At 35.8% G+C, this 25,381-nt stretch overlaps 1 protein-coding gene across 10 annotated transcripts in view; it reads left to right on the top strand.

The window, feature by feature from the left end:
* The window catches only part of THOC2 (THO complex 2), a 112,803-nt gene that overhangs the window by 63,037 nt on the left and 24,385 nt on the right, over positions 1–25,381 (top strand). For all 10 annotated transcript variants that reach the window (XR_006731785.1, XR_006731786.1, XM_045538827.1 and 7 more), the window contains 10 exons: positions 10,404–10,445; positions 10,885–11,015; positions 11,118–11,219; positions 14,772–14,856; positions 15,453–15,546; positions 15,965–16,045; positions 17,629–17,725; positions 20,187–20,304; positions 21,261–21,440; positions 22,213–22,377. Coding sequence is in view for 8 of the 10 variants with exons in the window: in XM_045538827.1 (XP_045394783.1) it covers positions 10,404–10,445; positions 10,885–11,015; positions 11,118–11,219; positions 14,772–14,856; positions 15,453–15,546; positions 15,965–16,045; positions 17,629–17,725; positions 20,187–20,304; positions 21,261–21,440; positions 22,213–22,377 (1,095 nt within the window). In the remaining 2 variants the exon portion in view is untranslated. The remainder of the gene's footprint in view (positions 1–10,403; positions 10,446–10,884; positions 11,016–11,117; positions 11,220–14,771; positions 14,857–15,452; positions 15,547–15,964; positions 16,046–17,628; positions 17,726–20,186; positions 20,305–21,260; positions 21,441–22,212; positions 22,378–25,381) is intronic.

Below are 25,381 nucleotides of genomic sequence, written 5' to 3'. Positions count from 1 at the left end.
ACCAGAGTGGTACATTTGTTAAAAATGATGAGCCTACGTTGACATATCATCACACAAAGTACATAGTTTACATTAAGGTTTGCTGTGTTGTACATTCTAGGGGTTTGGACAAATGTATGATGGCATGCATTTACTATATATATATGTGTGTGTATATATATATATATATAGTACTCTACAATTGTGTTATGTATTCTTTTTTTTTCTTTTTTTTCTTTTTTTTTGTGGAGACAGAGTCTCACTATGTCATTCTGAATAGAGTACAGTGGCATCATCATAGCTCACTGCAACCTCAAACTCCTGGGCTCAAGTGATCTTCCTCCCTCAGCCTCCAAAATAGCTGGGACTACAAGTGTGTGCCATCATGCCTGGCTAATTTTTCTATTTTTAGTAGAGACAGGGTCTTGCTCAGGCTGGTCTCAAACTCCTGAGCTCAAGCAATCCTCCCACCTTGGCCTCCCAGTGTGCTAGGATTAAAGGTGTGAGCCACTGCACCCAGCCACCGTTATAGTATTATGCCAGAATATTTTCAGTGCCCTAAAAATCCTCTGTACTTGGCCTGTTCATCCCTCTATCCTGCCAGCCCCTGGAAGCCACTGATCTTTTTACTGTCTGCATAGTTTTTCCTTTTCCAGAATGTCATATAGTTGGAATCATGCAGTATGTAGCCTTTTCAGATTGGCTTCTTTCATGTAGGAAAATAATATACATTTAAGTTTCCTCTATATCTTTTCATAGCTTAATGGCTCATGTCTGGCTGTATCATTATTTATCCATTCACCTACTGAAGGGCATCTTGGTTGCTTCCATGTTTTGGCAATCATGAATAGAGCTGCTATAGGCATCCATGTATAGATTTTTGTGTGGACATAAGTTTTTTAATCTATTCTGACAATCTGTTTTAATTACTGCAATTAAACAATTGATGTTTAAAGTGATTATTGATATATTCGGATTAGTATCTACTGTATTTCTTATAGTTTTCTATCTTTTGTCCTTGTTCATTTTTTAAGGATTTTATTAGTGCATTTACTTTTTTTTTTTTTTTTTTAAGAGACAGGATCTCACTCCACTGCCCAGGCTGGAGTGCAGCCGCATGATCACAGCTCACTGTAACCTCAAACTCCTGGGCTTAAGCAATCCTCCTGCCTTAGCCTTCTGAGTAGCTAGAACCACAGGCTTTATGCCACCATGCCTGGATAATTTAAAACTTTTTTCTTTTCTTTTTTTTCCTTTTAGTTTCTACACACAGCATTGAAAAATTGATTATTATTGTTACTGTTTTTGTAGAGATAGGGTCTTGCTATGTTGCCTAGGCTGGTCTCAAACTCCTGGCCTCAAGCATTCTTTCCACCTCAGCCTTCCAAACCACTGGAATTACAGGTGTGAGCCACTGTGCTAATTGAACCTTTTATTTGATTCCATTTTCTCCTTTTTTAACTTTTTTTTCAACTTTTTTTTTAGTTGCCATGGAGTTTGCAATATATATTTACAGTTAATCCAAGTCCATGGTCTTTTTTTTTTTTTAGATTTTTTTTTTATTTCAGCATATTATGGGGGTATAAAAGTTTAGGTTATGTATGTTGCCCTTGTCCCCCCTGCCCCCCCGAATCAGAGCTTCAATAAGTCCACTTTCAATGGGTAATGTGACAGAATCGTCCTAATTCTTTCTGCGTGACTTTATATCATTATGCCATTCATTTTGCTTATCTGTCTACACACACACACACAAGCATACATAATCAAATACATTGTTGCTATTATTATTTTGAACAAACTGTTATCTGTTATATCAATTAAGAATAAGATCCTAGCACTCTGGGAGGCCGAGGCAGCAGGATTGTTTGAGCTCAGGAGTTGGAGACCAGCCTGAGCAAGAGCGAGACCCCATCTCTACTAAAAATAGAAAGAAATTAGCCAAACAACTAAAAAAGAGAAAAAATTAGCCAGGCATGGTGGTGCATGCCTGTAGTCCCAGCTACCCGGGAGGCTGAGGCAGGAGGATCGCTTGAGCCCAGGAGTTTGAGGTTGCTGTGAGCTAGGCTGATGCCACGGCACTCTAGCCCAGGCAACAGAGTGAGACTCTGTCTCAAAAAAAAAAAAAAAAAAGAATAAGAAAAACAGGGATGAAAAATTACCTGTTGGGTTCAATGTACACTATTCAGGTGCTGGTTGCACTAAAAGTCCAGACTTTACCACTATACAATTCATCCATGGAACAAAAAAATCATTTGTACCCCCTAAGTCTATTGAAATAAATTTTTATGTAAGAAAAAAGAATAAGAAAAATTAGAAGTTTTTATTTTACCTTCACTTACTCCTTTTTCAGTGCTTTTCCTTTCTTTATATAGATTCAAGTTTTGACCTGTATCATTTTCTTTTCTTTCTTTATTTTTATATTAGGATATTATGAGGATACAAACATTTTGGTTACAATTAGTGTGTTTGCCTCACCCAAGCAAGGATTAGAGGCATGCCCTTCCCCTCTACAATGCTCACCGCGTCCATTAGTTGTGAGTTTCCTCCCCCCACCACAGCCAAGGAAACTATCGTTAGAGCAAATAGGCAGCCTATAGAATGGGAGAAAATATTTGCTCTGTACACATCCGATAAAGGGCTGATAACAAGAATCTATCTAGATCTTAAAAAGATCAACAAGAAAAAATCAAACAACCCCATCAATAAATGGGCAAAGGAAAAGAACAGAAACTTTTCAAAAGAAGACAGAATAATGGCCAGCAAACATATAAAAAATGCTCAACATCTCTAATCATTAGAGAAATGCAAATCAAAACCACAATGAGATATCACCTAACCCCAGTGAGATTGGCCTCTATCAAAAAATCCCAAAACAGCAAATGCTGACGAGGATGTGGAGAGACAGGAACACTCTTACACTGCTGGTGGGACTGCAAATTAGTGTATCATTTTCTTTTCCTCTGAAGAACTTTAGCATTTCTTGCAAGGCAGGTCTACTGGCAACGAAGTCTCTCAATTTTTGTGCGTCTGAGAAAGTCTTTATTTCTCCTTCACATTTGAAGGATAATTTCACAAGGTCCAGAATTCTAGGTTGATGAGTTTTTTTTCTCTCCACACTTTAAATATTTCATTCCACTTTCTTCTTGCTTATGTGGTTTCTGACAAGAAGTCTGATACAATTCTTTGCTTCTCTAAGGGTAAGATATTCCCCTTCACCCCCAGATTCTTTCAAGATTTTTTCTTTATTTTTGGTTTTCTATAGTTATAATATGGTATATGTAGTTTTAATGTGATACATGATTATGTAGTTGTGATATATGTAGGTCTCTTTTTTTTTTTGGCATTTATCTTGCTTGGTATTCTGAGCTTCCTGGATCTGTAGTTTGTTATCTGTCATTAATTTGGGGAAATTCTCAGTCACCATTGCTTCAAATATTTCTTCTCTTTCTTTCTCTCTTCTCCTGGTATTTCCATTATGCATATGTTATGTTTTTTTGTAGTTGTCCCACAGTTCTTGGATATTCTGTTTTGTTTTTTGTTTTCAGTCTTTTTTCTCTTTGCTTTTCAGTTTTGGAGACTTCTGTTGAGATATTCTCAAGCTCAGAAATTGTTCCTCAGTCATGTCCTGTCTACTAATAGCTCATCAAAGGCATTCTTCATTCTGTTATAGTGTTTTCGATATGATGTAGCATTTCTTTTTGGTTCTTTCTTAAAATTTCCATCTATGTGCTTACATTGCCCATCTGTTCTTGCATGCAGTCTATTTTATCCATTTGAACACTTAGCATATTAATCGTAGTTGTTTTAAATTCCTGGTCTAATAATTCCAACATCCCTGCCATGTCTGAGTCTGGTTCTCATGCTTCAAACTGTCTTTTTAAATGGTGTCTTTAAGAACTATGTTTTTTGCATTTTAGTATGCTTTGTAATTTTTTCTTGATTAGTGGACATTATGTACTAGGTGAAAGGTGCTGCTGTGAATGGGTCTTTAGTAATATGGTGATAAGGTGTGGGGAAAGGGGAAGCATTTTATAGTCTTGTGGTTAGGTCTTAGTCTTAGTGACCCTGTGCCTTTGGACTGTGAACTTTACAAGTGCTTCTCAGTTCCTCCGCACCCTTTATGGTGATGAGTGGGCTGGAGTTGGTTTGGGTAGAGTGCAGTGAGGGTGGGTCACTGCAAGCTCCAGGTCCCGGGCTGTGAGCGATCCTTCTGCCTCAGCCTCCCGGGTAGCTGGGACTACAGGTGTGCGCCAGAATGCCTGGCTGGGTTTTGTGGTTTTGTGTATTTTTTTGGGTTTTTTGTTTGTTTGTTTGTTTGTTTGTTTTCCATCTCTAGAGACGGGGTCTCACTGTGCTCAGGCTGGTGTCGAAGCCCTGAGCTGCAGCTATCCTCCTGCCTTGGCCTCCCAGAAAGCTAGGATTACAGGCATGAACCACCGCGTCTGGCCTAAATTTTGCAATTCTTAATTTGCTATTTTAAATTTTATCTGTATTAACGATGCTTTATTTTATCTCCTGTAATCTCCCTTTTCAACCTATTTATCTCATCTCCAAGTTTTTGTTGTTCTATTGAGTTCATTCTTAATACTTTTCCCCCATAACTATGTATAGATACTTGTGGAGAATCTACCTCTGTCCTTTGATTTGTACTTTCTCCCAGACTAAGTTCATTTGTCTTTTATTTGCCTTTTTTTATTTTTGCTATTTATGTTTCCATAGCTGCCACACCATTCTTTTCATCTTGATGTGGGTGGTTTTGTTCAGACCATATATTCTTTCTGATATAATGTGAGTGAATCTTCATACCCTTCCCACCTTATTTTTGACTATTTCCCCATCCCCACCAAGTCTACCATTTGAATGTTGGGTTCTGTTTTCAATTTTTTCTGTAGTCTAGGATAGGGGGGGAGTAAGTGAACTTGGCAGACTCAGTTCTGTTTTCTCCTTTGAGATCCTTTTGCCTATCCTATAGTAGGCACACCCAAGCAAGTGTGTATCCAAGTCTCTTGGGCTTTTTAATTCCTTCACCCATCTAAGCACAGTGATTTTGAAAAATAGCAAGCCTTGGCAGCTGTTTCTCCCTTTGCCAGAGTCCTGCTGGGCTTGTACTCAAAAGGATTTTTCCTAAAGCTGCCTACAGTATTTACCTTGCAGGCAACGTTGCTTATCTAAAGAATTTTATTGACTTAACCTTCTTAGTACTACTTCTGGGGTTTGGGTTAGAGGCAGGAGCCATACCACATTGTCTGTAGTACGAGAATCTTGTTTGGGTCCCCCCCTCCAAAGTTAATAGCATAGGTTCCTCTTTTCTTGCTTGGTTGCTGGTGGTGAATTTTGGGCATTAAAGAAAACATATTGTTCATTGCATCAGGAATTGGAGGACAGATATTTCTGTGTTTATGCTTCACTCTGCTACCTTAATTCATTTGTCTGGATGTTACTGGCTGTTGAACTCCTCAGTTCTTGTCTTCTCCTGATCAAAGAATGAAAGCAAGAGACAGTTTTGAAGCCGCAAGCAGCAAAGTTTATTAAAGCAAAAGTTCACTCTTAAAGGGGGTTACTAGTGGGCACACGTCTGAGTGAACTGTGGCCCTGGGGTTTCTGTGTCATCCCATTTTCTCCTGTCTGGCCTCTCCTCCTTCATGATGTTGTCTCTTTCACTTTTTTTCTTGACCACTGGGGATGTTGTCTCCTTCCTGTCCTCAGGTGAGGGAGTTTTTTACCTTATATTGTTAGGCCCTGATGTGTTGTGGTGCCCAAAGCCTGCTGCCGGGGGGGGGGGGGGGGGGGGGGGCACGGATGGGAAATTGGGTTACCTATGCTAACATGGAAAGATTGTTTATATAGCTGTTTCTTGTGTTGGCCCTTGGTAAAAGGCAAAGTGCTCTAAATGGATTCACAAATAAAGCTTAGAGAAACCTGAAGTCAGGTGGTCAGAATATACCTCAGACTGGGTGTTAGATGATATTAGAAAACAGTTGTGACAGTGATATTGTGGTAATGTAGAAGAATGTCCCTATTCTTAGGAAATGCATCTTGAATTATTTTGAGATAAAGTGTCATGTCTGCAAATTTTTTTGGTCAGCCTAAAAAAGGGCAAAATTATTAATTGTTGAATTTAGATATACAGGTATTTAGTATACTATCCATTCAACTTTTACATAAATTTGAAATTTTTCATAATAAAAATTGGGTTGCTAGGGGGAGAAGGTACCTTAGACAAGTGGTTCCAAAACTCTAGTTCATGAACCAATTGCTTTAGAACTTTGGAGCTTAGTTTTCTTACTATTGCTTTTCATCAGGTATTAGGGGAAGGAGAATCCGTGATCTTGGTTCACTCTACTTATTTCTTTTCACAATTGAAAATCTACCTTGGTTGTGTAGGTTAAAGCCAGAAATTTCTCCTGGAATAGCTTTATGACATAAATGTGAAGTTTTTAGCTGGTATTTGGCACATAATGGGTACTGAATAAATGGTAGTTAATAAGAAGGAGGAGAACAGGGAAGGTGAAAATTGTGCCATAATTGACACAGATGTAGTTTCAGGTTTAAATCCAGTCAAAATCTTAAATAATTTTGTTTTTTCTCTTCTGAGATAAGGTGTAGTCTTATGTAGCCTTTGAAACGTTCATGGGTTGGAGGTAGGTCATTAGTAATAAGAAATTTATCTAGTTATATCTATAACTTTTCCATTTATTCCTTGACCCTCCAAAAGCTCTTCTCTTGATAGACCTACATTTTTTTGTGCCAGTACTGTTAGGCAGTTCCATCAACTACTCTGTTTTTATACAGCAATATTGGAATCTGTTTGGGGTCATTCTGCTGATGGCCTATCTAGGAATAATTGTGAGTGACTAGTTTTATTCCAACTTAAAAACTCAATTGCTAACAATATATTGGCAGGTATAGTTTTGATCTTTAAGAAGTGTCAACTTCTCAAAGATCTGAATTCGGTCCTGTTCATCTTTGAATTACAGGTGCCTGGCACCAAGTCAGTAAATGAATGAATGTCTCTCATTTCCTCTCCCTCATTTCTCTCTCCCTCCCTTTTCTGTCTGGCATGCAGTAAAACTTTTAGTATTGTATTATATGAAAGGAGAGTCTCATATTTACTCTGAGTTAAAAAGCAAATAAAACTCAGAAAGCATCAAGGGAGTGGAATGTATTTATCTTCATACCAAATAAAAAGAAAATTGCTTTTATTTGCATGTACCTCTTGATTTATTTTTGTACATCCTTACTATAATTAGACTTTGATAGAAAGGTCTCTTCCTAGTATTCTAGATGGTTTCAGTTTGCTTCTCATATTTATTTCTCTTTTTCAAATTTTCCTGCTTATTAAATCTAAGAAATAGGCACATAGATGTTGAAAACTCATATAAGTTACCTAGAAGGGGAATTAGGACAGTTTAGTAACTAAGAAAATATTTTAATTTTATGAAAAAAATTGTGTGTGGCTTTATTACGTTTGTTTGAATCATATACTAGGAAAGGAGTAACTTAACTGCCTTAATCCCCAACACGATATACTGTAAACCTAGTTTTTCCAATTATGATATAACTGTATTTCTGCCTCACAGTGTATACCCAATATGCCACCAGAATTATGTGTGGCCCCTCCAAAAAAAAAAACAAAAAAAAAACCCAAAACCATAAACTTTATAGCTTTTTTCCCTGCCTGGCCACTCTTCAGTAATTCAATTCCTTATTTGCTGACCAGGATACATATATTGACTTAATAAATTGTTTCTGTGAAGGGGACCCATACCTTTTTAACCTGCTAATTAAAAAAAATGTGAGTGTGTGTATATTCCCATAAAGGTAACATGGCAGGCCCTGAATTAGTGTTATGTGAAAATGTAGCATATAAGTTAGACTTTCCTGTGATAATACCCATTAAATTACTTAAGCATGAAAACACATACATACACAAAATACCCTTATATACCAAGAAAATAAGAAGCTTGTTAGCTGCATATTAACTTTTCCCCTTTTCTTTTCTTTTCTTTTCTTTTCTTTTCTTTTCTTTTCTTTTCTTTTCTTTTCTTTTCTTGGAGACAGAGTCTCACTCTGTTGTCTGGGCTAGAGTGCCATGGCGTCAGCCTAGCTCATAGCAACCTCAAACTCCTGGGCTCAAGCAATCCTGTTGCCTCAGCCTCCCAAGTAGCTGGGACTACAGGCATGCGCCACCATGCCTGGCTAATTTTTTCTATATATATATTTTAGTTGTCCAGCTAATTTCTTTCTATTTTTTTTAGTAGAGGCGAGGTCTCGCTCTTGCTCAGGCTGGTCTTGAACTCCTGAGCTCAAACAATCTGCCCGCCTCGGCCTACCAGAGTGCTCAGATTACAGGTGTGAGCCACCGCACCCGGCCAACGTTTCTCCTTTTCTCACTTGATAATTGAGCTAAATCCCTAAAGAAATCTAGATTGTCTTTAAGTATCAGTGCTTCACTTGTCCATTTGTACTCTGCATACTCCTCAAACCTTCTACCTGCTTACACACACACAGGTATCACTGTTTCATTTTGAATGAATAGGGAGCATTGTCAAAAATCACTTCAGGGGCCCATCTGCAAATCATTGGTGTAGGATGGACCCAGGTTTTTCATTCAGTCTGTACAAGTTAGGCAATGGTTTTGTCTTTGTCAGCAATGTTAATATTTTGGGTTTATCTTTCAGTGAGGACTTGGTAGTGGCGAATTACAACATAGCTTTAAATTTCTTTGTGTTTAATTATGGTTTTGTTTTTGTTGCCTTAGTGTTTGATTTTACTAACTCTGTAGAGGGAAAACTAAAACCTAGGTAGAGAAATGCAAATACATTATAATGAAATTATGGTGCTGGCTACAATGGAATACTACTCAATTATAAGAAACGATGGGGCCGGGCGCGGTGGCTCACGCCTGTAATCCTAGCACTCTGGGAGGCCGAGGCGGAGACCAGCCTGAGCAAGAGTGAGACCCTGTCTCTACTAAAAATAGAAAGAAATTAGCCAACAACTAAAAAAGAGAAAAAATTACCCAGGCATGGTGGTGCGTGCCTGTATGTTTTATTAATCCACTCATGGATTGATGGGTTGTTTCCACATCTTTGTAATTGTGAATTGTGCTGCCATAAACATTTGAGTACAGATGTCTTTATTATAGAATGACTTTTGTTCCTTTGAATAGAAGCCTAATAGTGATATTGCTGGATCAAATGGTAGTTCTATTTGTAGGTCTTTGAGGTATCTCCAAATTCTTTTCCACAGAGGTTGCACTAATTTGCAGTCCCACCAGCAGTGTAAGAGTGTTCCCATCTCTTCCTGTCCTCGCCAGCATTTGTTGTGTTGGGATTTTTTGATACAGACCAATGTTACTGGAGTTAGGTGATATCTCATTGTGGTTTTGATTTGCATTTCCCTAATGATTAGAGATGTTGAGCATTTTTTTATATGTTTGCTGGCCATTATTCTGTCTTCTTTTGAAAAGTTTTTGTTCATGTCGTTTGCCCATTTATTGATGGAGTTGTTTGATTTTTTTGAGTTCTAAATAGATTCTTGTTATCAGCCCTTTATCGTATGTGTAAGAGAGCAAATATTTTCTCCTATTCTGTAGGTTGTCCATTCACTCTAAAATGTCCATACTACCTAATGTGATCTACAGAATTAATGCAGTCCCCATCAAAGTACCAGCATCATTCTTTACAGATTTAGAAAAAATAATTCTACGCCTTGTATGGAACCGGAGAAGACCTCGTATAGCCAAAGCAATCTTAAGCAAAAGGAACAAACTGGGAGGTATCAGTCTACCAGGCTTCAAGCTGTACTACAAGGCCATAGTAACTAAAACAGCATGGTACTGACACAAGAATAGAGACATAGACCTTTGGAACAGGACGGAGAATCCAGAGGTGAAACCATCTAATTTTTGACATCTAATTTTTGACAAAGCAGACAAAAGTATACACTGGGGGAAAAAAATCCCTTTTCAATAGAGGGTGCTGGGAAAACTGGATAGCTATATGTAGAAAATTGAAACTGGATCCCCACCTCTCACCTCTTACAAAAATCAATTCTAGATGGATAACAGACTTAAATCTAAGGCATGAAACCTTAAGAATAACAGACTTAAACCTAAAGCACGAAACCTTAAGAAGCCTAGAAGAAAATGTAGGGAAGACTCTTTCAGACATTGGCCTAGGCAAAGAATTTATGAAAAAGACCCCCAAAGCAATCACAGCAGCTTCAAAAATAAATAAATGGGACCTGATCAAATTAAAAGGTTTTGTACAGCCAAAGAAACTATTTAAAATCTTTGTGTATGTAAAAAGAAAACAATTCAGAACCATGTGCAAGTTAAATATTTTTCAAATTAGAAACTGCATTGTGACAGTATAATCTTAACCTTTTTGCATTTTACTAATTTCTTTTTTTAATTTTAGTTTCAATCTGATGGAAGCAAACAAGAAGATAAAGAGAAAACGGTAAGAGACTAGAAAAATCCAATAAATTTGTCTAATGTTTAAGTATAGTGTACTGTAAATTTTACTGTTAATAAACTTTAATTACCTGTGTGAATAACTATTTTATACTGTAGATGCTGAATGTGGCTTTTGGCAGCTCATACAAAGTTACCTTTCAAGATTAACATCCTTTTTTGTGAGGATTAACATGTTGAGAAAGGAAGAGGGATAAAAGTCCCTCATTTTCTTGCTACCCCCTTCCTTTCCTCACCCCATTTGCTGTCTTAGATGGAGAAACACAAATAAGCATTGTGATAAGGACAGAGATGGGGTGGGTAATTAAATATTGTGTGTTACGAGGTTAAGAAATGGTATTTTCCCCCAGGCTGTCATAAGTTTATTGTGGGGATGGATTAATATGGAACTCTTACTGAAATAATTTTTTCTTCTTTCTTCTTAGGAAGTTATCCTTAGCTGTTTACTTAGCATTACGGACCAGGTACTACTTCCATCTCTTTCTTTGATGGACTGCAATGCTTGTATGTCCGAGGAGCTATGGGGAATGTTTAAAACATTTCCATATCAGCATAGGTAAATATATATTATTTTCATGTTTTTAACTACTAGTAATTCTAGTGTATTAACCCCCAAGTGTTTAACTTTTTCTAATTCTTCATCTCATCATTTTTTAAGATATCGTCTGTATGGCCAGTGGAAGAATGAAACTTATAACAGTCACCCACTTTTAGTAAAAGTTAAAGCTCAAACAATAGACAGAGCCAAATATATCATGAAGTAAGTTTTAATTTATTTTTTTCTATTAATCTAAATTATGCCTGGATCTATTTTATTTCCTTTCAGTTAACTTATGTCTGAGTCTGAATTTTGAGAAAGCCTGTGAATATTTGCTAATGGTATAGCTGACGATATACTACAGGTAGAATGATTATCAATTGTGGTTTTAGCTCATTTTGACTACCAAGTTAATGTTTTCATAGGTGTCATGTTCACATAGGTATAAAATCTAATAAGAATCCTCTTTAATACATCACATAGGATGAGGTTTATTTTTTAAAAATAGCCTGCTATGGCCTTTGCTCAATTTGCATAACATATTTAATGGTTTGTGCAAGGTGGTCAAAGTTCTAGGAATTTCCTCTGCTGCAAGTTATCATAATAAAGATTTTTAATCTGTTAGGAAGATATAATGGAATTATGCAAAACTAACCTCATAGGGAGTCAACTTTTGAGAAATTTCTTTCACTTTTTTTCATTTGTGTGCTTTTATTTTCACATCATTCAAAACATTAGAGTGATGTTAGTTCTAATTCGTGGTGGACTATTTGGAATTTAATTGTGAAAATTGTATACTTCAGATTAGTATCAGTTTAGATACTGCAATACACTGCTGTATTGCGAGTGTTTTTACAAGTTTATTGTCGATTGCCATTCCTTTTATAAATTCATGTCAGTGGTATGGTTAATGAAAAGTAGTACATTCTCTAGTTTAGCCAGATTTAACAGTATGAGATAATATTGTCTTTGCCCAATGATATTGTTTCTGGTCACAGTCTGTTGGGAAAACAGGCATGTGCATAATCACAATTTGGTTTAATAGGTGCTGTTATACAGTATGTATAAAGTGAATGATTTTACCTAGGAGGATAGACAAAAGAGTGAATGATTTTACCCGGGAAGTAATGAGAGCAGATGATACTAGATCTGGTCCACCTGAAAGTGTTCTTTGTCTTAAGAGTTCTCCAGATGCAGTTTCTAGCTTATAACAGCAACAGCTAATATTTGTGGAGCCATTACTATATGTGCCAGGCACTAAACTAAGTACTTTACATTGATTATTTAATGATATATTAAGTATTATTAAATCCCTTGAATCAGCCTCTGCCACCACTACCTTAATTCTTTTTCTCGATTATTACAGTGATTTGTGTGTTCTCTTACTTAAAAATCCTTTGGTGACTGACCTTTTCCTGCAGGTATACATTAAGCTTTATGGCATGGTGATGTAAGCAAGAGATCTTCCTTGATCTGTGCCTTTCTACGTCCAGCCTCATTTCCTACCAGTTCTACCTCCAGCTGCATTGAGCCTACTTATGTTTCCCTAAGTGTACCATGATCTCTTTAGCTTCTCTTCCTTTGCATATATTTTTTTTGTTTCCTGTTTGTACAGGTTTTCCCTTACCTCCCTTTCCCCTCTCTATCTGGTGACCTCATCCTTAGAGAGTAGCTCCAGTATTACCTCTGTGAGCCCTTCCCTAACACAAACTGCCAAACACAATTGATCCTTTATTTGTGCCACCACTATCCCATATGCATGTAATGCTATCAGCACCCCTTGGTACATTGCTATGATTGTTTTTCTTTTCTAATTATCTAATTTTTTGTATAGTGTATACATTTACATGGTTTAAATTTTAGTAAATAAAAAAAGGTGTATAGTAAAAAGTCTTGGGCTGGGTGTGGTAGCACATGCCTATAATCCCAGTGCTTTGAAGAAAGAGGCCAAAGTGGGAGGATTTCTTGAGGCCAGGAGTTTAAGACCAGCCTATACTGGTCTTTGGTGAGACCTCGTCTCTAACAAAAAAAAAAAAAAAAAGTCGCTTACCTCATCTTCCATATACTCAACCACGTCAGCCCCCAGAAAAAATGTAACCACTTTTGAAACTATCCTTCCAGATATTTTTATGTAATATAAGCCAACATAAATGTTATTCCCCCATTTACATTAATATTATTGATAGCATGTAATAAGGACTGTTCTGAAATGTTTTTTTTTTTTTTTGGTTTGTTTAAGAATATAGAAATTTAAAAAATGATTTTAAATTTCTCTCTGTAGCTGGACCAAGCTTGAGAGCAGGAACTATTATTCATCTTAGCCAAAAGGCTAGGAAGTGATTATCCTTATATTTTGAATGCTTAGCACTTTGCCTGTCATTGTAGGCATAAATATGAGTGAATGAACAAATAAAAAAATTTACCACAGAACAATAAGTGCAGGATTTTAAATATACTTGGATTTTTGTTATATTTGTAAGCTATAACTGTTTCATCAGGCTTGAACAATATGATTTTGGTATTGTTTTAACTTCTTGCATTGAGAATGGAATGTATTAATTCATTACTTGTAGAATTTCACAAGTTTTGAATACTGTTTAAAACATGAGCTTGCTATACGGCATTCAATAATTAATTCCACAAATGCTCATTGTGTTCCGTATGCCAGATACCATGGCAGCTTGAGAGGAAGATATAGTCAAGAAAATATTCCTTTAATTTTTGTTTGTTTTTCCCTCCAGGGTGCTGGAGGCAGAAGGGAATGAAATAAAACACATAGAGAGAGGGGTTAGCCTTAGCAAGTGGGGGGGGGCACCTGAAATAGTAGGATTAAGTTTGAAGGTGGAGCAGAGTACTGTATAGCCAAAGTTTAAAACTAATGGTCTCTCTTCTCTGTGAAAAAAACAGAAGAAAACAAATTGGGCCATGGAGAATGGGAAAGGGAACCAGTTTATGATGATTGATGGGGTCAGTTTTGTTATAAGAAGCTTCTTAAGATAATTATAGCAAGTTTGTCACTTGGAGAGTGGCCCCATTCCCCGAATTATAAACTGAATTCATAATTTACTTCATTATGTTTTCATTCTAAAACCCTTCCTGTAACTTGTAACCTTTTCAGGTTTCTAGATTTATTATGTAATAATTGCATCAGAATAGTTTAAGATTCTGTGTAATTGTTTTGAACTGAGAATTTCATAGCTATAAATTTGCAGAATATTGGTGAAAGAATGAGCAGAAGAAGAAATAGGAAGAAAAAGAATAGAATTTAGTTTTTTAAAAAAATGTTCATCTTGAATATGAAAAGCTTCCATATTCAGTAGTACAGCATTAGCCATTAATCTGTTAGGGTAACTGAGCCAGATGGCATGAGGCATTTCATTGCATCACACCAAATTTGATATATTAATCCCTAAATTGATAAATGAGTTCTTCTAAATCTAAAATAATTATGATTCTCTGTAAGAAGAGTATTATGTACTTCTGAAGTACCTTAAGAGTTTCAATGATCATTAGACTATATTACTATAAGGTAGAAATGTGTATTTTATAAATGTTAAGCATTTAACATAAAATCTCAATACCTTCTGGGAGAAACCCTAACCAGAGTATCCCATGCCCTGTCATAAAGTATATGATCAATGTGATTGTTTACATGGATCTGTTTTGGACATTTGGAAAAGAATTGCACCCCCCCCCCAATGATGTAACAAAGCTATCAATGTTATGAGGAATGTTACTTAAGATGATCCTTGCCACCTTTTTCTCCCCTTGTAGGCGCCTAACCAAGGAAAATGTGAAGCCTTCTGGAAGACAAATTGGGAAATTGAGCCACAGCAATCCAACCATTTTGTTTGATTATGTATGTTTCGAGGCTAATATTATTTTAAGGGATTTTCTCTTTTGTTTTTAAATCAATAAGTGGAAATACAGTGATGTTAGGAAATGAAACATTGTAAGGTTATGCTACAAACAAAATTATTATACAGTACGTTTAACACATTGATCTACTTTTCTAGTTCTCTGTAACAGTGCTACTGTTATAGACAGTCTAATGTTATCTTATTTAGCACATTTTGATTTCTAGAAGCATTACTTGTTTTTAGTATTTAGAAACATTTGAATTGTAATTTATTGTGATTCAGATATAATACTATTATTTCATATTTAGAAAGAGATTTCTAAAATACTTTTGACATGAGACTAGCCTCTGTCATGTGAAAATCCAAGTTTAGACTCCCTGGAATTATTTCCTAATTGGAAAATGTAGCCTAAAAAAATACTCTCTAAGGCAATGATAGAATAATAGGTTTTATATAAATATGAAATGATAGGAAACCACTTTAATTATAAGCACTATTTTTTTCTTTTGAAAAATAAGAAGTATAGCCATTACTTAGTTGGTACAGGAGTCCTCTTTTGATTAGTTAATACCATCTATTCTTTGTTGTCTTCCAGATCTTGTCACAAATACAGAAGTATGATAACTTAATAACACCTGTAGTAGATTCATTGAAATACCTCACTTCATTGAATTATGATGTCTTGGCATGTATCCTTTCAAGTGAAGTAATACATAGATTTCACATTTCATAAATCTTAATGGTAAACATTTTATTTTCATTCTAAGTTCCTTTAGTAACCATCTGAGGTTGATTCAGGTGGCTGATCTGAAGTTTGGCCAGTCAGTAGTGTGAGAGTGAGTGAGTATACATGTTTGTGTGTCTTTGTATTGTATAAAGGGAGAGATGTTAGGTTTACGAAACATTTTGATATAGGTGGGATCTACCTTGCTTGCTGAAACATGGAAAAGAGGCTAAAGAAGAAAAGTTGGCACCACAATGAGTGTATTTTTCAATAAGTTTTAATAACTTGAAGCAAACTTATTTTTTTCAAGATGTGTCATATTATTTTTTAAGAGTTTTTGTTAGAGATGTTATGACTAAAAATATTTTCTTAATGTATGAAAGATTGCATCATTGAAGCTTTAGCTAATCCAGAAAAGGAGAGAATGAAACATGATGACACAACCATCTCAAGCTGGCTTCAGAGTAAGTGTTTTTATTTTTCCAAAGATGAAATTACTGTCTATGGTAATTGCCATGGTAGACATTCTATTACCTATGCTTAGAGAATTTTAATAGCCTATTTGTTAAGAGTTTGTGAGAATATCTAGCCACCCAGCTTGTTCTGCAGGGTGATCAAGTCACTTGGCTGTGTAAGAAGGTTCATATTGTAGTTACTCATTTTCCTAATTCAAGAGACTATGATAGAATTTGGATAAGCATTACTGGGGAGGTGAAAATCCCCTTCTCCTTAAGTAACGTTATTTTGGAGGAATTGGTCTTAAGAGAATTAGTCTCACTTCTTCCCATTCCATCCTGAGGTTCTAGGCATCTTAAAAGAACAAAAACTTGACTGTTTAACAAAAAAATCGAGGCACATTTCTTATTATTTCTTGTGTCTTTGGTTTCTAGCAGTTAGTTCCTTTTCTTTCAACCCATTATGTGTTTCAGCCTATTGTAACTGAATCTTGCAGTGACTCCCCATTGTCCTTTAAAGTCTAAAATCTTTAATAAGTCATATAAGTAAGTTCTTTTGAAATAATGTCCTTAATCACCATTTTAGCCTCATCTTTTCCCTGCTCCCCAATCTTCTGAGTTCCATTAGTACTGAACTACTTGCATTTTCCATGGTCCTTTGGAACATGCTATTTTCTCTACTTGGAATACCCTTCCATGGCCAGTTATCTCTCCCACTCCATGTTCTATTTATTCATTAGATTTCAGCTTAGAGGTCACTTCCTTCAGAAAGCTTTCACTCACAAGTCTGAATTAGGTGCTCCTCTTTTGTACTCCCATGGAACCTTTTACTCATCGTAGTTATTTCCATTTACTTTTTGTATCCTCTACCAGCCTAAGCTCTGTTAGGGCAGGACCTGTGTTTTGTCCAGTATCATTTAGGTGCTTAACAAATAATTATGGAATAAACTATAGAGTACTTGACTTTACTAGAATCTCCTACTCTAGTATTGACTGGGGTTCCTCCCTATTCACGATATGATTAAGGACTGTTATTTAAAATTGGTCTCTTATCTGCTTCTAGGTCTGGCAATACTTTACCTATTTCTTTGCCCCTCTACAACTAGTAGCATGTTCTTAGATAAAAAGAGGTTTTTTTTTTTTTTCTTGACTCAAACATCCAAGGGATGGGTGTTTTGCTGTTTATTCAAGTTTCTGAGTCATCTGCAAGATTTCATTGTGTCCTAATGTCACAGACTCTGGAATCAGGCTGCATAGATTGAGTCACTGCTCTATTTTGTACTAAGTACATGACCATGAGCAAGTTAAATGTGATATATCTGTTCTGAATTTGCCTCATCAATAGGTTTATACCAAGCTAAGATGATAGTTGCAAGGATTAAATGGGATAATCAACATAAAGTGCTTGGTACAGTGCTGGGCATATATGTATGCTCAGTAAATATTAGTTGTTATTAATTATAAAACTATTCAATGGCATCAGCAATACAATTACTCCTACCTTATTTTCATTTAGAAATTTAGCTGAAGAAATGACAATGTTGTGCTTTTTGTTTTATAAACTGTTTTTACTCCTTTTTTATTTCATATAGGTCTGGCTAGTTTCTGTGGTGCAGTTTTTCGTAAATATCCAATTGATCTTGCTGGTCTTCTTCAATATGTGGCCAATCAGCTAAAGGCGGGCAAAAGGTATTCATAGCAAATTATACATAAATGAAATTCAGTAATTAGAGTACTTCTGATGGTCTTAGGGTATTGAGATTGCTGTTATCCTGAAAGACTACTTGTTGGTTGTAGGCTAAAGTAGAATAGTTGCTCACTTACATGATAACTTAATAGATAAAGAGACTTTTTTTTCAAGAATAAATGTAATATTTGGCTATATGTTAACTCACTAAAAGACACTTTAAATTGTTTTGACTACCTATTAGGCTTTTGAGTAAATGACTAATATGCTATATTGTATATCCTCTTATGGTAAATCTTATCACACCATTGACTATGCTACTGAACAGTGATTGAGTTTTATTATATTGAACATCTAGTAGAAACATGCTTGTTTATTTTGAGGGTGTATATAGTATTCTTAAAATATAATTAATTTTTGAATTTGAACTTTAGAGATACGTAAGGCTTACATACCTTTTGGAGAGTGTCCTCTTTTCTTTATAGATACTGAAGATTATTTTTTTCTGGGCTGATATTGGCGCTTAGAGTTTGAATTATGTACAATGTATTAAACCTCACCAGCAGTAAATTGACTAGAATCAAAGAAGTGGGAATTGTTTTAAAAATCTTTTTGGTAGAAAACAAACAAACAAACAAAAATAAGCTTCTGGTGTTCCAAACAAGTAATTCCCTAGGTAATTTTTGACAGATTCTTATTTTGACTTAGGGAAAACTTTAAAAAAATATTTATTTATGCTCAGGATTTTATCAACACATTTATGCTCATCTCTCAGCCATTTCTATACATTTTACTCTTTTCTGTCTATAGGCCAGGAGAACATACATTGCTTTTTAATCTATAATTCAGTTTTCTGTACTGTGAATACAGTTTTGTGACCATCTAATTAAAACATAGTTTAAGGAAAAATTAAAATTGTTTCATTGGTACTTGCATACTATTTTGCATAAGGGCTCTCTTGTTTTTAAGAACTATCTTGAGGATAAGTAAGGCAAGTTGATAGAATAAGCACTTGATAAGAATCTTAGACAACTGTTCCTTTGTCTGTTAGCTTGTTTCTTGGGTCTAGCTTTACCCTTGGGAAAACATCTGTTACTTGTTTTTTAGGAAAGAATGTTTTTGCTTTGTCTTCATTATTTAACTAATTGAAGAAAATCTTAGAAGTCATAAGGCGTTATTTCCATTGGTAGTCCTAAACTTTGAGAATTAAAATGCATAACTATCAGCACATTACTAAAATGTGCTTAGGACTGCCCACTAAATTGTCATCCTCGGCTCAAATATCACAACTTGGAACTTCCCTTCCTCTTTTTCCTTCCTTCCCTACCTTTCTTCCAAGTGTATATGACTATTTCTACATCTTTATTCCTTTTTAGTAATTGGATTGTTTAGAGAGATGGCTGTATATCATCAAAAATATATTGGCCATTCCAGGCTGGGCACGGTGGCTCACCGCTGTAATCCTAGCACTCTGGGAGGCCGAGGCAGGCGGATCGCTCGAGGTCAGGAGTTTGAGACCAGCCTGAGCAAGAGCGAGACCCCGTCTCTACTAAAAAAAAAAAAAATAGAAAGAAATGATTTGGACAGCTAAAAATATATATAGAAAAAAAAATTAGCCGGGCATGGTGGCGCATGCCTGTAGTCCCAGCTACTCGGGAGGCTGAGGCAGGAGGATCGCTTAAGCCCAGGAGTTTGAGGTTGCTGTGAGCTAGGCTGACGCCACGGCACTCTAGCCTGGGCAACAGAGTGAGACTCTGTCTCAAAAAAAAAAAAAAAAAAAAAAAAATATATATATATATATATATATATATATATATATATATATATATATATATATATATATATATTGGCCATTCTGTATTGGAGGAGAAAAAATGCTCTGAAGGACATTATTGGTTCAGCTAATAAAAATGAAACATGAATGGTAGGTTAAATTATTGTTTCAGTGTTAGATTTATTAAAATTGATAATGTGCTATGTTAATAGTTCTGTTCTTAGAAAATGCATTTTTAGGAATTTTAGGGGTACAAGGCCATGATATAAATAATTTATCCTCAAATGTTTAAAAAAATTGTGTGTGTGTGTATGTGTAGACATAGGGGAGGAGGAGGAGAGAGGGGGAGAGGGAGGGAGACAAAACAAATGATAAAGCAGACGGAAGTAAAAATGTTAATAGATGAAGTTGGGGTAAAGGGTATGTGGATATGCTTTGTACTATTTTTGTTTTCTGTTTTTGCATCCTATCTGTAACTTTGAAACTATATCCAAGTAAAAATAGTTAAACATATATATACCAAATTATTTTTCAGTATAGTTCTAGGAATGCTGTTCCTTAAAAATCACTTCAGTCCCATCTTATATTTATATGCAAATAATTTAGGGATTCTCAGGATATTAATTATATATTGTCACTTTTATATTTGAAGTTTTAACTGTAGACTGTTTCTTATTTTTTTGGAATAGTTTTGACCTGCTTATATTGAAAGAAGTGGTACAAAAAATGGCAGGAATAGAAATTACAGAGGAAATGACAATGGAGCAACTAGAGGCCATGACTGGTGGAGAGCAGCTAAAAGCTGAGGTGAGAGTTGCTATTTTTGTTTATCAACTTTTTAAATTCATAGTGTATGCATCATCATAGTAAAGAATCCAAATAATATATAAGTACATAAAACCAAATGTCAAAGTCATACATACCTTCCTCTCACAGCCACCCCTACCTCCCTTTTAAAAAATTGAAATATACACTTGGGAGGCAGAGGCAGTGAGCTATGATTGTGCCACTGCATTCTAGCAGAGAGAGAGAGACTAGTTATTTTAACCTTTTTAAACACATTGTCACACTAGAAAAAAATTTTTTCCTTGGGGCCACGGTGTTTTATTACGGAAATAGAATAAAAACTTTAAAAACAAAATGATCCTTTCTAATTTAATGAAAAAATTAATGAAAAACAAAATTTATGACTTTTATTCATTTAATCCACGGTTTTAGAATTAATTTGTCAATATTAATTGTAACAATAAGAACATCAACAAGATTTTCATAAACCAACTGCAGAGTTTTGCCCAGGTTTTGCTTCACAAGGTCCCAGGCTCAAAACTAGTGAGTTAAATGCAACTCTCATGGGAGTTAATGTGTTAAAAACTGAAACAAAGTGTAAAAGACAGTAAGTAATACATCTGTAAGAAAAATAAATACCAAATCTTTTTCATCGTTGATACCCTTAGTGCTGTAAATCTTAACAGTTGCTGTGTTGAATCTGTTCCACACTGAATAAAGAATAATCCTTTATGAGGGATTGTAAAGTAGAAAATGGAAAATATGCAGAAGTTTAAACACAATTGGCAGTTATCTTTAAGTCAGTGACTATAATCAGTAATAGTGTCACTAAAATAAATTTGTGAAGAAGGGGAAGGAATGTAGAATGTAGGAGTTTTTTATATTAAGTATTGTAACTCAACTTTTTTCTCTTTTTCAAATCAGGTGGCATGGGTTATGTATTATACACTGGTAAATTTGTGTCTTCTCTTGCATAGGGTGGTTATTTTGGCCAGATCAGAAACACTAAAAAATCCTCTCAGAGGTTAAAGGACGCACTATTGGATCATGATCTTGCTCTTCCTCTGTGTTTGCTTATGGCTCAGCAGAGGAATGGGGTAATCTTTCAGGAAGGTGGAGAGAAGCATTTGAAACTTGTGGGAAAGCTCTATGACCAGGCAAGTTAAAGTGGCTTTTATGTTTATGTAGACTTTTTTAGTACTGATAAAGAAAAATAGAGAATGTGATATAATTTGAAAAATGTCATTTTTGTGTATCTTATGAGTATGAAACAGCTCTAATGTAAAATGGACATTCTGGAAATAGGACCTATTTCTGTGCAAATTATGGTAATTTAAGAGATGATTCTAGGAGATGTTACATATAAGGCTTTCAATTAGGCATTCCTTCATTAAATTCCTGTAACTTCAAGTTGTTTGCTCTTCTATGTTTCCTGATCTCTGGAAATCTGAAATTTTGATCACAACAGAATAGATACTATGTCCTTTTTTTCTTTGTATTATGGTTGGTGATAAATACATTTTGTGGCTAATCATAGATGTCGGCACTTAATATTTATAAATATATAAATAGTTTTCATCTTTTAAGGACAAAGGAGTTGATTTCTATATGCTTATTGTTTTATGTGATTTAGGTAAAAATATTTGACTAAAAGTGATAAACAATAGCTTGGAGCTTAAGAGACCCGGTTGGCTATTAAAGCCTTGGATTAGACAACCTATCAGGACCTTGGCATCTTTTTTGTAATATGATTGTGTGATTATGTTTGTAGATGGTCTCTAAAGTCCTTTTCAGTTATAAAATTTGGATTCTGCTTTGTTAATCAAAATATTGTTAAAATGACGTGTCTTAATCATTTTGGAAAATATTTGTTGGTTTTGTAAAATGGTAGCACATCTTTTTTTCTTTTGTCTTATTTTTAAAATTTAGTGTCATGATACCCTGGTACAGTTTGGTGGGTTTTTAGCATCTAATCTAAGCACAGAAGATTATATAAAGCGAGTGCCTTCAATTGATGTGCTTTGTAATGAATTTCATACACCCCACGATGCAGCATTTTTCCTGTCTAGGCCAATGTATGCACACCATATTTCGGTAAGTACAAGTATCTTTGCTGCCATTCAGTTATGATTATGAATTATTTCTTAACTGTTTTATTTGCAAATGCATTTTAGTTTGACATAGATATAGTTTACCTCTTGGAGAGTTACTCTTTTGTTAATATTCAGCTCTGAGCAGTGTACAATGAATATGTCCCTTTTTAAGATAGATCTTACCCGTTCTGTAACTTTCCTGTTACTTTTCCACCAGTTGTCCAGGTTGATGTCTTATGGACCGTGTAGGACTATAGTTCTCAAACGTTAGTGTGGATGAGAACCACCAGAGAAGCATGTTAAAAAACTCAGAATCCCATGTCCCGAAATTCTATTTCTGCAACTTAATGGGAGCCTGGGAATTTTTTTTATTAATTTTTGTTTGTTTTTAAATAAGCACTAGGTGATTCTGATGCATATGAATCTAGGTACATCACTCTGAGAAACACTCCTATTGACTGCAGGAAGGCTTGTTTCCTCAGTGATAATATCCCTGTCAGACTTGCTATTACCCGTACTGCCTTCAAAGAAAGGAAGATGAACAGAAAGACTTAACCCTTCCAGCCCCCTAAAAATTCCTGCCTTCTCTATTATGTAGCTTCTAGAAAGGGTGTGTTCATGGTTCTTATTTTCTCTCCACTTAAATGAAACTATTCCAGAAAAGCAAGCAAACAAACAAACAAAACTGCCCAGAAGTAAACTAGAAACTTCCCCAGCATGGCATCCCAGTAGTGACTATACTGAAATTCAAGTAAGGATGTGTGGGGAGAGGAGAAAGCCCTCCCTCATCTGCCAGCTGGACTGTTCCCTGCAAAGCAGTGACCTCTAATGGGAATTTACTTTTCCTTTCCTCTCAGAGCCATGGTCAATCTTCTGGAAACTGTGGTACTTCCCTACTCTGACTGGATCCCCAGCATATTCTTTATTTATCTGTAGGCTTGGATTCTGGCCCTTCTGTTTATTTGTTGTTGTTTTTAAGTCTGTACTATACAAGGCTTTCACTACAGATTTTGCGGATGGTCTTGGTCCTTTCTCTTCAACTATGATCCCTTCTTTGTTCCTAGTAGGGATACAGAGCTGTGTAGTAAGTAGAGGCATTCAAAAAAGGTGCTGAGAAATTTGAAGTCTAAATTTGTCATTTAATCAGCGATCTGCTATTAGTGTTTACATATCAACTGCCTCAGCCTCCCACTTCCCCCCAACAACTAACTGTTATTGATTTAATTATTACTTTATTAGCATTGTACAACAATTCCTGTGCTATATTCTCCAGAGGGGAAAAAGGAATAAGGGAGTAGTGTTAGGCCTGGTCTTCCCCTTTACAATCTCTCAATCCAGAGAATTATATGCTGTCTTTGTGTAGTCATGTCTTGTGTTGTCGCCCCACCCCATAGTAGATCAGTCTCAGCTATACAACAGGGGACCTGATTTCTTGAAGGACTGAGGTGGGAGAATTGCTTCTTCTCAGGAATTCTGACCTGCCCTGTGCTATACTGAGAAGTGAACACACTAATCAGCGATATTGAACCCTAGCAAACAGGAACACCTGGTTGCCTGAGGTTGGCTGAACTTTTCCAGGTCAGAAAATGGAGCAGGTCATTCATGCAATAGCTACCATTTCTCTAGCCTGTGTCAAATAATTGTCTTTGTCTTTTAAGAGATCTAAAAATCTAAACAAAGAAATGGCATTTTCTTCTCAGGGTTGAGGAAGAAAACAGAGAACTGTATGGAAGTGGCTATATAGACAAGTCAGGGATACGTCTTTTACCTATAACACACATGCCACTCTCTGGAAAGGGAGTTCCTTGACAACCTTGGTTGCACTGGATGGGCATCCAACCTGCTGTGGGGATCCTTGCTTTTGCTTCTTGGGTGAAAGCCTCTCTTGAAGACCCTTCAATGAAAGAGTGGAAATGTATGAGTATTAGATAACTGCTAGGCCCCCTCCATAAATTAACTACCAGCAGGCTCTCTTGAGAAAAATTGAGCCAAACACTTCTCAGATTCTTGGGCCAACAAGAGACTTTTGAACCATAATCAAAGTACAGCAGTAACTGTGGATATTATATTCCATACATCTAGTTGGCCAGGTGACTTGAGATATATGGAACTGTTATACCTCTCCATTTAACTGAGGTCTGAAAGAGCTTAGTTCATATTCTAGATCTTGCCCAAATCAGGTAATAGGCTATCTTATGCAGATAGTGTCAGCACTATTTTATCCCATGTTTTGTTAGAACCTTAGCAGTTGTCTTGCTGCTCACCTAGATTCGTATTACCTTCAGTAAAACCTGCTCTCTAAATTAAAAAAATGCTTTGTTATTCCAGCTATTATTCTCTCAGGTCTCTGATGTAATTGGGACCCCTCTCTCATAACTAATGTTTTTTTAGTTTTGTCATTTGTACGGTCACAGTAGTTATCAGCATGTTCTCTAAAATGGATATAACAGGAGATAAATCTTCCTATTACTAGAACAAATGTAAGATTCTCAGGTCCTGCTTGAGATACCTTCTGGAACAAAGAGAACTTGGTACACTTTCAGTCCAGGGAGGCTGGGAGTATAGCAGCACCCAGGGGCACTCAGGAAGGCAGGCAGGCAAGCAACTGGACTGTAGTTGCTGAGATATTTTGCCTATCACAGTGCAGAACTGGAAGTGGAACCTTTGACCTCTGACTATCTAGTTTTGGGTTACATGATTAGCGCAAACTGAATGATTTAAGTGATTGTCTAACATAAAAAAGCAGCTAGTTTTAGAACATAGTCTCTTAGGTTCATCTTAAGGATGATGCCTAACCCAAACAAGCATTTTCTTGGTGAGAACTTTTTCATCCAAAAGAGACTGAATGACATGAAACAATAGCAAGAACTCTATCTAGTGTTCTTTTCTTTTTTTACATTTGGCATACACATATCTATGAACTAATATGCAGTACCTCCTATTGTGCTAACAGATTTTTTAATAAAATTAAGAGTATCGTCTTTCTTTGACTCTCTCCCAAATTA

This window comes from Lemur catta, chromosome X, assembly GCF_020740605.2.
Source record: "Lemur catta isolate mLemCat1 chromosome X, mLemCat1.pri, whole genome shotgun sequence".
NCBI lineage: Eukaryota > Metazoa > Chordata > Mammalia > Primates > Lemuridae > Lemur > Lemur catta.
The sequence above is the reverse complement of the archived record's forward strand: the minus strand, read 5'-3'. Positions and strand labels throughout refer to the sequence as shown.